Source organism: Trichomycterus rosablanca, chromosome 1 (assembly GCF_030014385.1).
Source record: "Trichomycterus rosablanca isolate fTriRos1 chromosome 1, fTriRos1.hap1, whole genome shotgun sequence".
Lineage (NCBI taxonomy): Eukaryota > Metazoa > Chordata > Actinopteri > Siluriformes > Trichomycteridae > Trichomycterus > Trichomycterus rosablanca.
In genome coordinates this window covers 84663656-84677611 of record NC_085988.1, presented here as the reverse complement: position 1 = coordinate 84677611, position 13956 = coordinate 84663656, and the positions used below count along the sequence as shown (strand labels likewise).

The 13956-nt window shown below is 37.8% G+C and overlaps 1 protein-coding gene across 1 annotated transcript in view; it reads left to right on the top strand.

Moving 5' to 3' along the window:
* nup107 (nucleoporin 107) overlaps positions 1 to 13166 on the top strand; it is a 64222-nt gene extending 51056 nt beyond the window's left edge. Inside the window, exons 19-26 of the mRNA XM_062996915.1 lie at positions 1801 to 1990; positions 2702 to 2814; positions 6689 to 6791; positions 6892 to 7052; positions 7197 to 7322; positions 10330 to 10443; positions 10530 to 10697; positions 12983 to 13166. Coding sequence (XP_062852985.1) covers positions 1801 to 1990; positions 2702 to 2814; positions 6689 to 6791; positions 6892 to 7052; positions 7197 to 7322; positions 10330 to 10443; positions 10530 to 10697; positions 12983 to 13090 — 1083 coding nt within the window. The 3' untranslated portion in view covers positions 13091 to 13166. The remainder of the gene's footprint in view (positions 1 to 1800; positions 1991 to 2701; positions 2815 to 6688; positions 6792 to 6891; positions 7053 to 7196; positions 7323 to 10329; positions 10444 to 10529; positions 10698 to 12982) is intronic.
* Positions 13167 to 13956: the final 790 nt, after the last annotated feature.

The following is a 13956-nucleotide window of genomic DNA, read 5'->3' as shown; positions in this document are numbered from 1 at the left end:
TGTAGGAGGGACGGTTAAAAAGGGTTCCCCCTCGATATCAGTATCCAGGTCCAATGGAGTATAGTGTGACTCTCCTACCACTGAGGGTGCATGATAGTCTGCAGCTCTTCCAGGCCGGAACGGAAGTGTTGCGTGCATCAGTGGTATTCCACCAGATGAGTTCAAATCTCAGCTGTTTTCTAGTTCAGGCCCTGGGGATTCTCAGAGAGCTTATTGGACCTTCTGTCCAGATTACACAGCCGACTGTGCGCGGTCCTGGCCAGGCTGGTAGCACAGCTAAGAATCGAACTGTTGTGGTGCTTAAACGCCAGTACGTTTATTATTATTATTATTATTATTATTATTATTATTTATTTAAATGATATAAATAGGGCTGGACGATATGGCTAAAATTTATATCACGATATAACTCCTAATTTCGGTCGAAAAACTGCCAGGAAAACCAACATTGGAAGGCTGTACCTGCGAACCTCTGAAAGATTTATTTGCAAAGTCTATAAAATCTCACCCTTTGCAACTACATAATATTTTAGAAATAATAATAATAATAATACAAATAAATGAGCTTTCACCTTTTACTTGTATTCAGCATCAAAAACACGACATCATTCTCAAATAAACATAAGCTTTGACAATATATAATATAATATATTAACATATGTCTTAACCAGAGGTGGAAAGAGTACTAAAATATTGTACTCAAGTAAAAGTACTATTACTTTAATGAATTTTTACTTAAGTACGAGTAAAGTTACTAGTCTAAAAATCTACTCAAGTAAAAGGTAACTCATTTAAAATGTACTCAGAGTAAACTTTACTTAGTTACTTTATTAACAGCAGGGGGGGGACAAGTGGATATAAATCTCACAATAGTTGTTTTTAATTCAAATATAATAGAAGAAACATGTTGATACAACATTTAAAACATTTCGGGATGTGTAATGTGTCATTTTAGTCCCATAAACCTTTTTTAAACTGTAGAACCACCAGTGATGTGTCGTAGAATTATTTGAATCTATTGAGCGGCCCTTTAAACTGAAATGAAGGAATCGATTCGCGCTTCTGGGAGTCGTTACGTATATATATACGGCTCTTTAAAAGGAACCGAGACAAAAGATCCGACCCCCGTCGCAGAATTCACTGCAGCAGTTTCCCAGCCGCGATTTCTTTAGCGTTTATTATTTTACTCAGTAACGGATCTTATTTAAAATGTAGAAAATTACAATTCTTAATACAAAACATACTTAAGTAAAAGTAAAATTACAGGCTGTGAAATCTACTTTAAAAAGTACAAGTACACAAAAAAACTACTCAGTTACTCTGGTCTTAACTAGCTTTAATCCACAACATGGACCGATTATTATTTGTATGTAAACATTTTCGAACAAAAGTGCTCAACCAGGATAAAGAATATAAAGTGCTTAAGAGTTGCTGCAGAATTTGCTGCAGTAGATGTTGTGCTTAAAGAATACAGAATAAAAGAGTCTAATCTTTCCTCTCTTATCAACTATTTCTACTACTGCTTCTTTTTTAACTGTGGATGCTCGTTCACTCACAGCTGTTGAACTCATTTAGCCGCTAATATCCACCGTGTTGTAGCGGAGTGTAATCAGAGCGGTAACGCTGAGCGCCGGCTTCGTGCCTGTGGCGTACGTCATCACGCACTGACGTATGCATATCGATCGATTTGTTTAAAAATCATATCACCGTTATTGAAACATTTTCTATGGCGATATATATCGATATCGGATTATTGTCCGGCACTGGATATAAACGTTGCATTACGTGCTCCGTGTGCAGGATGAGGTGTGTGTGGACGTGCTGAAGGCCTACGTCTCTCTCCTGGCGAAGGAGAAACGGGTGGAGCTGATAGCCTTTTACGTCAGCCATCTTCCCGCCGACGTGGCCGTGACCCAGTACGCTGGCTTCCTGGAGGAGGTGACGGAGAACGATCAGCGCAGGCGTTGCCTCGAGCTCGCCGGCCAGGCTGGTAAGCGGAGATTTTGGCCTCCGGGCCTTTTTAATTCCAGACAGAACGGGACTGCAGGCAGGACGGTGTAGCGCCCGATTGTGCTCTCCTGTTGCACAGCCAGCAGCATGAGGCTTGGTGTATTATTAAAATACACTTGTGTTTATGATGATGCAATTTGAGCAATTTGAGGTGGCAATGTGGGGCTTGAACTGGCAACCTCCTGATTGCTAAAACAAGCATGGATCTCTCTAGAAAAGATGGACAGTGCTGCCGACCTGGCTGGGTCATCCAACAGGCACAATTGGCTGTGCCAGAGGGAGGGAAGGATGGCAAGTGAGCTTGTGTACAAATGCGCCCTCTGCTGTCTGGTAGAGACGCCTGCACTAGTGCTTATCTTGGCAAAAGATGGAACCAGGTCCAATCCAAATTGAGGAGGAGGGGTTGGTAGTGTACCAATGCACCCCCATGCACCCGACAGAAGACCTTGGCATTCGTAGATGCAGCGACAAACTGCGTTTATTGACAACGTGGCATCACTTTCATTTATTACGTTGCTTTCTGTTGGGTTCATCAATAATATTAGGCGCTGTAGGGGGTGAATCACTTCAAATTCTTCCCCAAGTTGCAAGAATCAAGCCGTTCATGCAGATAAAGAACTAATTCTGTTATGGATGCTTCTTTTATATCCAAACATCAGTACAAAATGACTGATGTGCTTTTGTTTCTCAGGTCTGGACGTAGCAGCGGTCACTAAGACGGTGGTAGAGACCGTTCGAGAGAGGGACGCTGAGGAGTTCACACACCATGACCTCACCCCTGCACTGGACACTGGAACTACAGCGGTACCACACTCACACACACACACACACAGATTTATGTTCTCTGTTTTTAAACAGTTTTGGGTGTTTGCACTTTATTAGGAACGCCCGCTCATTTATGTAGTGACCCAAAAGCTTCAGATCATTTTTCACATCAAACATCAAAACAGATCAAGAAAATCCGATCTGGTCATAGATAACCAACACTGATCATAAATAATCAACACTGATCATAAATAATCAACACTGGTCATAAATAATCAACATTCATCAAAAATAACCAGTACTGGTCACTAATAATCAACACTGATCATAAATAATCAACACTGATCATAAATAATCAACACTGGTCATAAATAATCAACATTCATCAAAAATAACCAGTACTGGTCACTAATAATCAACACTGATCATAAATAATCAACACTGATCATAAATAATCAACACTGGTCATAAATAATCAACATTCATCAAAAATAACCAGTACTGGTCACTAATAATCAACACTGATCATAAATAATCAACATTCATCAAAAATAACCAGTACTGGTCACTAATAATCAACACTGATAATAAATAATCAACACTGATCATAAATAATCAACATTCATCAAAAATAACCAGTACTGGTCACTAATAATCAACACTGATAATAAATAATCAACACTGATCATAAATAATCAACATTCATCAAAAATAACCAGTACTGGTCACTAATAATCAACACTGATCATAAATAATCAACACTGATCATAAATAATCAACACTGATCATAAATAATCAACATTCATCAAAAATAACCAGTACTGGTCACTAATAATCAACACTGATCATAAATAATCAACATTCATCAAAAATAACCAGTACTGGTCACTAATAATCAACACTGATAATAAATAATCAACACTGATCATAAATAATCAACATTCATCAAAAATAACCAGTACTGGTCACTAATAATCAACACTGATAATAAATAATCAACACTGATCATAAATAATCAACATTCATCAAAAATAACCAGTACTGGTCACTAATAATCAACACTGATCATAAATAATCAACACTGATCATAAATAATCAACACTGATCATAAATAATCAACATTCATCAAAAATAACCAGTACTGGTCACTAATAATCAACACTGATCATAAATAATCAACACTGATCATAAATAATCAACATTCATCAAAAATAACCAGTACTGGTCACTAATAATCAACACTGATAATAAATAATCAACACTGATCATAAATAATCAACATTCATCAAAAATAACCAGTACTGGTCACTAATAATCAACACTGATAATAAATAATCAACATTCATCAAAAATAACCAGTACTGGTCACTAATAATCAACACTGATCATAAATAATCAACACTGGTCATAAATAATCAACATTCATCAAAAATAACCAGTACTGGTCACTAATAATCAACACTGATCATAAATAATCAACACTGGTCATAAATAATCAACATTCATCAAAAATAACCAGTACTGGTCACTAATAATCAACACTGATCATAAATAATCAACACTGGTCATAAATAATCAACATTCATCAAAAATAACCAGTACTGGTCACTAATAATCAACACTGATCATAAATAATCAACACTGATGATAAATAATCAACACTGGTCATAAATAATCAACATTCATCAAAAATAACCAGTACTGGTCACTAATAATCAACACTGATCATAAATAATCAACACTGGTCATAAATAATCAACATTCATCAAAAATAACCAGTACTGGTCACTAATAATCAACACTGATCATAAATAATCAACACTGGTCATAAATAATCAACATTCATCAAAAATAACCAGTACTGGTCACTAATAATCAACACTGATAATAAATAATCAACACTGATAATAAATAATCAACATTCATCAAAAATAATCAACACTGGTCATAAATAATCAACATTCATCAAAAATAATCAACACTGGTCATAAATAATCAACATTCATCAAAAATAACCAGTACTGGTCACTAATAATCAACACTGATCATAAATAATCAACACTGATGATAAATAATCAACACTGGTCATAAATAATCAACATTCATCAAAAATAACCAGTACTGGTCACTAATAATCAACACTGATCATAAATAATCAACACTGATGATAAATAATCAACACTGGTCATAAATAATCAACATTCATCAAAAATAACCAGTACTGGTCACTAATAATCAACACTGATCATAAATAATCAACACTGATAATAAATAATCAACACTGGTCATAAATAATCAACATTCATCAAAAATAACCAGTACTGGTCACTAATAATCAACACTGATCATAAATAATCAACACTGATGATAAATAATCAATACTGGTCATAAATAATCAACATTCATCAAAAATAACCAGTACTGGTCACTAATAATCAACACTGATCATAAATAATCAACACTGATGATAAATAATCAACACTGGTCATAAATAATCAACATTCATCAAAAATAACCAGTACTGGTCACTAATAATCAACACTGATCATAAATAATCAACACTGATAATAAATAATCAACACTGGTCATAAATAATCAACATTCATCAAAAATAACCAGTACTGGTCACTAATAATCAACACTGATCATAAATAATCAACACTGATCATAAATAATCAACACTGATCATAAATAATCAACATTCATCAAAAATAACCAGTACTGGTCACCAATAATCAACACTGATCATAAATAATCAACACTGATCATAAATAATCAACATTCATCAAAAATAACCAGTACTGGTCACTAATAATCAACACTGATCATAAATAATCAACACTGGTCATAAATAATCAACATTCATCAAAAATAACCAGTACTGGTCACTAATAATCAACACTGATCATAAATAATCAACACTGATCATAAATAATCAACACTGGTCATAAATAATCAACATTCATCAAAAATAACCAGTTCTGGTCACTAATAATCAACACTGATCATAAATAATCAACACTGATCATAAATAATCAACATTCATCAAAAATAACCAGTACTGGTCACTAATAATCAACACTGATCATAAATAATCAACACTGGTCATAAATAATCAACATTCATCAAAAATAACCAGTACTGGTCACTAATAATCAACACTGATCATAAATAATCAACACTGGTCATAAATAATCAACACTGGTCATAAATAATCAACATTCATCAAAAATAACCAGTACTGGTCACTAATAATCAACACTGATCATAAATAATCAACACTGGTCACAAATAACCAACACTATCACAAGTTACCAAGACTAGGCATTAATAACCAACACTGATCATAAATAAAGAAAACTCATCCCAAATAATCAAAACTGATCTCGAACAACTAACACTGGTCAGAAATAACCATCAATACTGGTCACAAATAATCAACACTGATCATAACTAATCAACGCTGGTCATAACTAATTAATACTGGTGAACACTGTTCATAAATAACCAACACTGATCACAAATAACCAACACTGGTTATAAATAACCAACACTGCTTATAAGTTTACCAACACTGGTTCCCAACAACCAACACTGGTCACAAGTTACCAACACTGCTTATAAGTTTACCAACACTGGTTATACGTTTACCAGCTGAAAAATAACCAACACTGGTTCCCAACAACCAACACCGATTTCAATTAACCAACACTGGTACACAAATAACAAATACTGCTAATAAGTAATCAACACTGCTTCACAAATAACCAACACTAATCATATGTACAGTATTAACTGTTTGTGACCAGTGTTGGTTATTTGTGACCAGTGTTGGTTGTTAACACACACACACACATTGTTCATTGTTCAGGATCAGTAGTTCTGATTTCTGATCTGTTCGTTCACTTGACAGGAGGACCAGCAGAAGATCGACGTCATCGACTGGCTGATCTTTGACCCAGCCCAGCGAGCTGAGGCTCTGAAGCAGAGCAACGCCATCATGAGGAAGTTCCTGGGTAGGTAGATGTTCCACACTCATCAGGACAGAACAAAAGCTGGTTCTTGTTCTCGCTGTGGTGTATCTCTCTTCATGTACTCCGTCCTTTACTTTTGTAGCCTCAAAGAAGCATGAAGCTGCTAAACTGGTCTTTGCCAAAGTCCCAGAGGACTCCATGAGGGAGATCTTCCGTCAGTGGGAGGAACAGGGAATGGACACGCCACAGCCTGCTGAGGTGGAGAACGCCATCCGAGAACATCTCTGTATCCACGCCTACCTGGTGAGAGAGCAGGAGCCAGACTGGAATGGTTAATAATGATGCTGTGTGGTGAAGGTTCACTCGCTTGAGCTGGTGTGTGTGTGTGTGTGTGTGTGTGTGTGTGTGTGTGTGTGTGTGTGTGTGTGTGTGTGTGTGTGTGAACAGGAAGCTCATGAGTCCTTCAATGAGTGGTTCAGACACATGAACTCGCCTCCCGTGAAGCCCACTCCACCCGCTCAGGCCAAATTCACAGAGACGGTCGCCTACGAGATGAAGGAGAAAGAGTACAAGGTCAGATAACCAACACTGGTCACTAATAACCAACACTGGTCATAACTAACCAACACTAGTCAGAAATAATCAACATAGATCACTAATAACCAACACTGATCACAAATAACCAGCACTGGTCATAACTAATTAATACTGGTCATAACTAATCAACACTGATCACAAATAACCAACACTGGTCATAACTAATTAATACTGGCCATAACTAATCAACACTGATCATAAATAACCAACACTGGTCATAACTATTCAACACTGGTCATGACTAATCAATACTGGTCATAACTAACCAACACCAGTCATAACTAATTAATACTGGTTATAACTAATCAACACTGGTTATAACTAATCAACACTGGTTATAACTAATCAACACTGGTCATAACTATTCAACACTGATTATAACTAATCAATACTGGTCATAACTAATCAACTCTGGTCATAAATAACCAACACTAATCAATACTGGTCGTAACTAACCAACACTGGTCATAACGAATTAATACTGGTCACAACTAATCAACACTGGTTATAACTAATCAAGACTGGCCATAACTATTCAACACTGGTTATAACTAATCAATACTGGTCATAACTAATCAACACTGATCATAAATAACCAACACTGGTCATAACTATTCAACACTGGTCATGACTAATCAATACTGGTCATAACTAACCAACACTGGTCATAACGAATTAATACTGGTCACAACTAATCAACACTGGTTATAATTAATCAACACTGGTTATAACTAATCAACACTGGTTATAACTAATCAACACTGATCACACATGACCAGCACTGATCACAACTAATCAAGACTGGCCATAACTATTCAACACTGGTTATAACTAATTAACACTGGTTATAACTAATCAAGACTGGCCATAACTATTCAACACTGATCATAAATAACCAACACTGGTCATGACTATTCAACACTGGTCATAACTAACCAACACTGGTCATAACGGATTAATACTGGTCACAACTAATCAACACTGGTTATAACTAATCAACACTGATCACAACTAATTAAGACTGGCCATAACTATTCAACACTGGTTATAAATAATCAATACTGGTCATTACTAATCAACACTGATCATAAATAACCAACACTGGTCATAACTATTCAACACTGATTATAACTAATCAATACTGGTCATAACTAATCAACACTGATCATAAATAACCAACACTGGTCATAACTATTCAACACTGATTATAACTAATCAATACTGGTCATAACTAATCAACACTGATCATAAATAACCAACACTGGTCATAACTATTCAACACTGATTATAACTAATCAATACTGGTCATAACTAATCAACACTGATCATAAATAACCAACACTGGTCATAACTATTCAACACTGATTATAACTAATCAATACTGGTCATAACTAATCAACTCTGGTCATAAATAACCAACACTAATCAATACTGGTCGTAACTAACCAACACTGGTCATAACGAATTAATACTGGTCACAACTAATCAACACTGGTTATAACTAATCAAGACTGGCCATAACTATTCAACACTGGTTATAACTAATCAATACTGGTCATAACTAATCAACACTGATCATAAATAACCAACACTGGTCATAACTATTCAACACTGGTCATGACTAATCAATATTGGTCATAACTAACCAACACTGGTCATAACGAATTAATACTGGTCACAACTAATCAACACTGGTTATAATTAATCAACACTGGTTATAACTAATCAACACTGGTTATAACTAATCAACACTGATCACACATGACCAGCACTGATCACAACTAATCAAGACTGGCCATAACTATTCAACACTGGTTATAACTAATTAACACTGGTTATAACTAATCAAGACTGGCCATAACTATTCAACACTGATCATAAATAACCAACACTGGTCATGACTATTCAACACTGATTATAACTAATCAATACTGGTCATAACTAATCAACACTGATCATAAATAACCAACACTGGTCATAACTATTCAACACTGATTATAACTAATCAATACTGGTCATAACTAATCAACACTGATCATAAATAACCAACACTGGTCATAACTAATTAATACTGGTCATAACTAATCAACACTGATCACAAATAACCAGCACTGGTCATAACTAATTAATACTGGCCATAACTAATCAACACTGATCATAAATAACCAACACTGGTCATAACTATTCAACACTGGTCATGACTAATCAATACTGGTCATAACTAACCAACACTGGTCATAACTAATTAATACTGGTTATAACTAATCAACACTGGTTATAACTAATCAACACTGGTTATAACTAATCAACACTGGTCATAACTATTCAACATTGATTATAACTAATCAATACTGGTCATAACTAATCAACACTGATCATAAATAACCAACACTGGTCATAACTATTCAACACTGATTATAACTAATCAATACTGGTCATAACTAATCAACACTGATCATAAATAACCAACACTGGTCATAACTATTCAACACTGATTATAACTAATCAATACTGTTCATAACTAATCAACACTGATCATAAATAACCAACACTGGTCATAACTATTCAACACTGATTATAACTAATCAATACTGGTCATAACTAATCAACACTGATCATAAATAACCAACACTGGTCATAACTATTCAACACTGATTATAACTAATCAATACTGGTCATAACTAATTAACTCTGGTCATAAATAACCAACACTGATCACAACACTAATTATAACTAACCAACACTGATCATACGAGCATTCATAGCTTAAACACCAGTATCTTGCTCAGGGGTCCAACAGTGACAACTAGACGCTTTCGTCCACCGTCAGTGCTCAACCTTAAATCCTGTTTCCCACAGATTCTGGAGGCTCCATGAATAAAACATTAGTGGAGGCTGTTCAACAAGCTCATGGTCACATGATTGCTTTTGTCTCGTTTTTTTATTTATTGGTGATGTTCATCATTTCCTGTGGTGTGTGCAGTTGGAGTTTGAGAACTGGAAGGGCCGACTGGACGTTCTGACCGAGGAGGTGAAAGAGAGGATCTACAACGTCCTGCTGTTTGTGGACGGAGGCTGGATGGTGGACGTCCGAGAGGTGAGAGACTCGGTCAGAGTCACTGTGAAGGTGATGGGGGTGTCGGGGTGTGTCGGCGTCACCGGTTTTTTTTTTTCGTTTTTCAGGATGCCGAGGAGGACTCCGACCGCTCCGTTCAGATGGCTTTGCTGCGGCGCTTGTGTTTGCCCATGATGGCGTTCCTGCTGCTGACGGTGCTGCAGAGAGCCGAGCGTCACCAGGAGAGCCTTCGTCTGGCTGAAATCATCGCCTCCGACCAGCACCGGCTCTACGAGGTCAGTCGGCTTCGGGTTCTTCGGTTCCTCGCCCAGCTACGTCAACGGTGACACCAAAAACCTTGTAAACTGGTCGTGGTTAGACTGAGGCTGGGAGAACATCTGCTAGTCTGGAGATCTGCCTCTCATGTCTGGAGGAATAAATCAAACACAACCAAAAATACAGTCATGTATTAGACAGATCTAATTCCAAATGAGTTGGGACAGTAGAAAAATGTGAATAGAAACAGACATATTTGATATTATTTATTTATGATATTATTATATTTGATGGCTGCAACACATTCCAAAAAAGTTGAGACAGGAACATGTTCCATCACCTTTTCTTTTCTATAATGTTTTGGGAACTGCTGTAGGTGTCAAAGTGGAATGAAATACAGATCTGGACCAATCATACTGTCATCAAGACACATATTCCCACAGACATACTTCAAAATCTTGTGAGACGTCAGCTGAAAAGATCACAGAGGTCAAGTGTCCAAATACTTTTGGCCATGTAGCGTAAATAAATGTCAGTGTGATCCTCTGCTATTTTACATTTACGGCATTTGACCGTGCTTTCATTCTAAGCCACTTAGAAATTTGACCATGTACAGTTCAAGCAATTAAGGGTTAAGGGCCTAGCTCAAGGGCCCAACAAGGGCTTGAACCAGTGACCTTCCGATTACTAGTCCAGTTCTTTAACCACTGAGCTACCACTGCTGTTTGTTATTGCTTTTTAATCATTTGGTTTTAAAGCATCTGTGAGGGTCTCACAGCGAGAAGGTCCTGGGTTCGATCCCCAGGCGGGGCGGTCCGGTCCGGGTCCTTTCTGTGAGGAGTTTGCATGCTCTCCCCGTGTCTGCGTGGGTTTCCTCCGGGTGCTCCGGTTTCCTCCCACAGTCCAAAGACGTGCAAGTGAGGTGAATTGGAGATACAAAATTCTGTCATGAATGTAACCAAAGTGTAAAACATGACGTTAAAATCCTAATAAACAAACAAACATTTATATCGTCCTCCTTTACCACAGACACGGCCTCATAACACTTGTTTTCACTTTCCGTCTTTCATTAAATTTTCTCCTTCTGCTTCAATTCTCTCTTCTTGTACATTTTGGGATTATTTGTAAATATTTCTCAGCATCACTTGTTGGAAAACCGCCTCAGTTAAACGCTGACGTGGAAACAATGCCATTTAGAGACGGGATGCGGTCACTTTGCGGGTCACTTTGCGGGTCGTGTACGATTTTACAGTGGATTTTAAGACGATCGTACGTCTTTTAAGCGCTCGCGGGCCTCGAGTTTGACACGTTCCAGCTGAGAAGATCACACGGAGGTCGTCCCGATGGTCAAGCGTCCAAATTCTTTCGGCCACGCAGTGTAAATAAATGTCAACGTGATCGAGCCTTCAGATCTTCTGCTATTTTACGTTTACGGCATTTAGAACACACTTACATTCTAAGTGATTTATACACATATACATGTATACATATACAGTTTAAACTGGGGATGCATCAATACCATTTTTTCCCAACCGAGTACAAGTACAAGTACATGTATTTTTGTACGTGCCGATACCGATACCAATACCTATTGGATCAGATATCTGACATGCTAGAAAACTCGAGCCGGTCGGATCGAGTTGTTGGATTGTTCACACTTAGCGATCGAGAGCCGAGTTTCGATCGCCGAGTCGCTCCCGAGCCGACAAATCTAGCGCCGACCGTAGTGTGAACCAGGCATAACGCAGCGACGTGCACTAGGCAAACGGTATCGGATGTTTAGTATCGGAGCCTCGTTTGCGAGTACGAGTACGAGTTAATGAGCGCGGTATCGGGCCAATACCCGACACCAGTATCGGTACTCATGCATCTCTAGTTTAAACAATTAAGGGTTAAGGGCCTTGCTCCAGGGCCCAACAGGGTCTTGAAGCAATGACCTCCTGAGCTTCCAATTACTAGTCAAGTACTTCAAGTCAAGTGCAATAACTAGTCATGCAAGTCATGCAACAACACTGATAATTGTACATGTGCAATACTACTACACTTATTTATATAACTTATATAAAACCATATATATTTATGGACATTTAGAGGTTTTAGAACTTAATATTTAAGGACTTAAGTGTGTATGTGACCGTGTAAGTTTCCTGTTTCTTTTTCCTAGGGGTTGCACAAAAAATGTTATTATATTTTTATATACTGTACAATGACAATAAAGGCATTCATTCATTCATTCATTAACCACTGAGCTACCACTGCTATTTATTATTGCTTTTAATAATTTGGTGTGTGTGTGTGTGTTCAGGTCTTCTCTAAGGACGAGCTGCAGAAGTTTCTCCAGAAGATGAGGGAGTCGTCCCTGCTGCTGTTAGATAAAGGACTGGATCCTCTCGGCTACGAGCTCCAATCCTGATCTCCTTCTAGTCCTGGGTCAAATGATCATCATCATTTTTCCTCTTTTGTACCTAAATAAAGATTTCTGAGCCGTATGAGATACGTTTCTTGTCTTGATTTGTTTTTCCCTAGTTTGTAATATCTAATAACCCACTGCACCCGTGACCGCTGCTTCGTCCTGCCGGCGTTCCTTCCACACGTCCAGCCGCTGCTCAGATATCATCATCATCTTCATTTCTAACAGGACTGTCTGATCTGTTAGAATGGGCATCTTTCATCAGCTAGCATCTGCTCCATTTTTCAGGTCTTTACCCTCTTCCTCTCAGAGATGGTCTGATTAGACGCCCGGCTGGCTGATAGCACCACTGAGATTCGCATTTGGGTCTCAGCATTGGTGACGGTGTCAATACTCTAGTCTTTCTCTACAGAGGGTTTGAGAGTTATACACCGATCACTGTCCATTTTATCAGCTCCACTTACCATATAGAAGCACTTTGTAGTTCTACAATTACTGACTGTAGTCCATCTGTTTCTCTGCATGCTTTGTTACCCCCTTTTCACCCTGTTCTTCAATGGTCAGGACCACCACAGAGCAGGTATTATTTAGGTGGTGGATCATTCTCAGCACTGCAGTGACACTGACGTGGTGGTGGTGTGTTAGTGTGTGTTGTGCTGGTATGAGTGGATCGGACACACCAGCGCTGCTGGAGTTTTTAAATACTGTGTCCACTCTGAGGCTGAATACAGGAAGCTGGTTTCAGACTTTGTCGACTGGTGTACACTGAACAAACTTCAGCTCAACATCAGTAAGACAAAGGGAGATGGTGGTGGACTTCAGGAAACTCAGACCTCCCCTGGCACCAGCCACTAATCAATGGAGCAGAA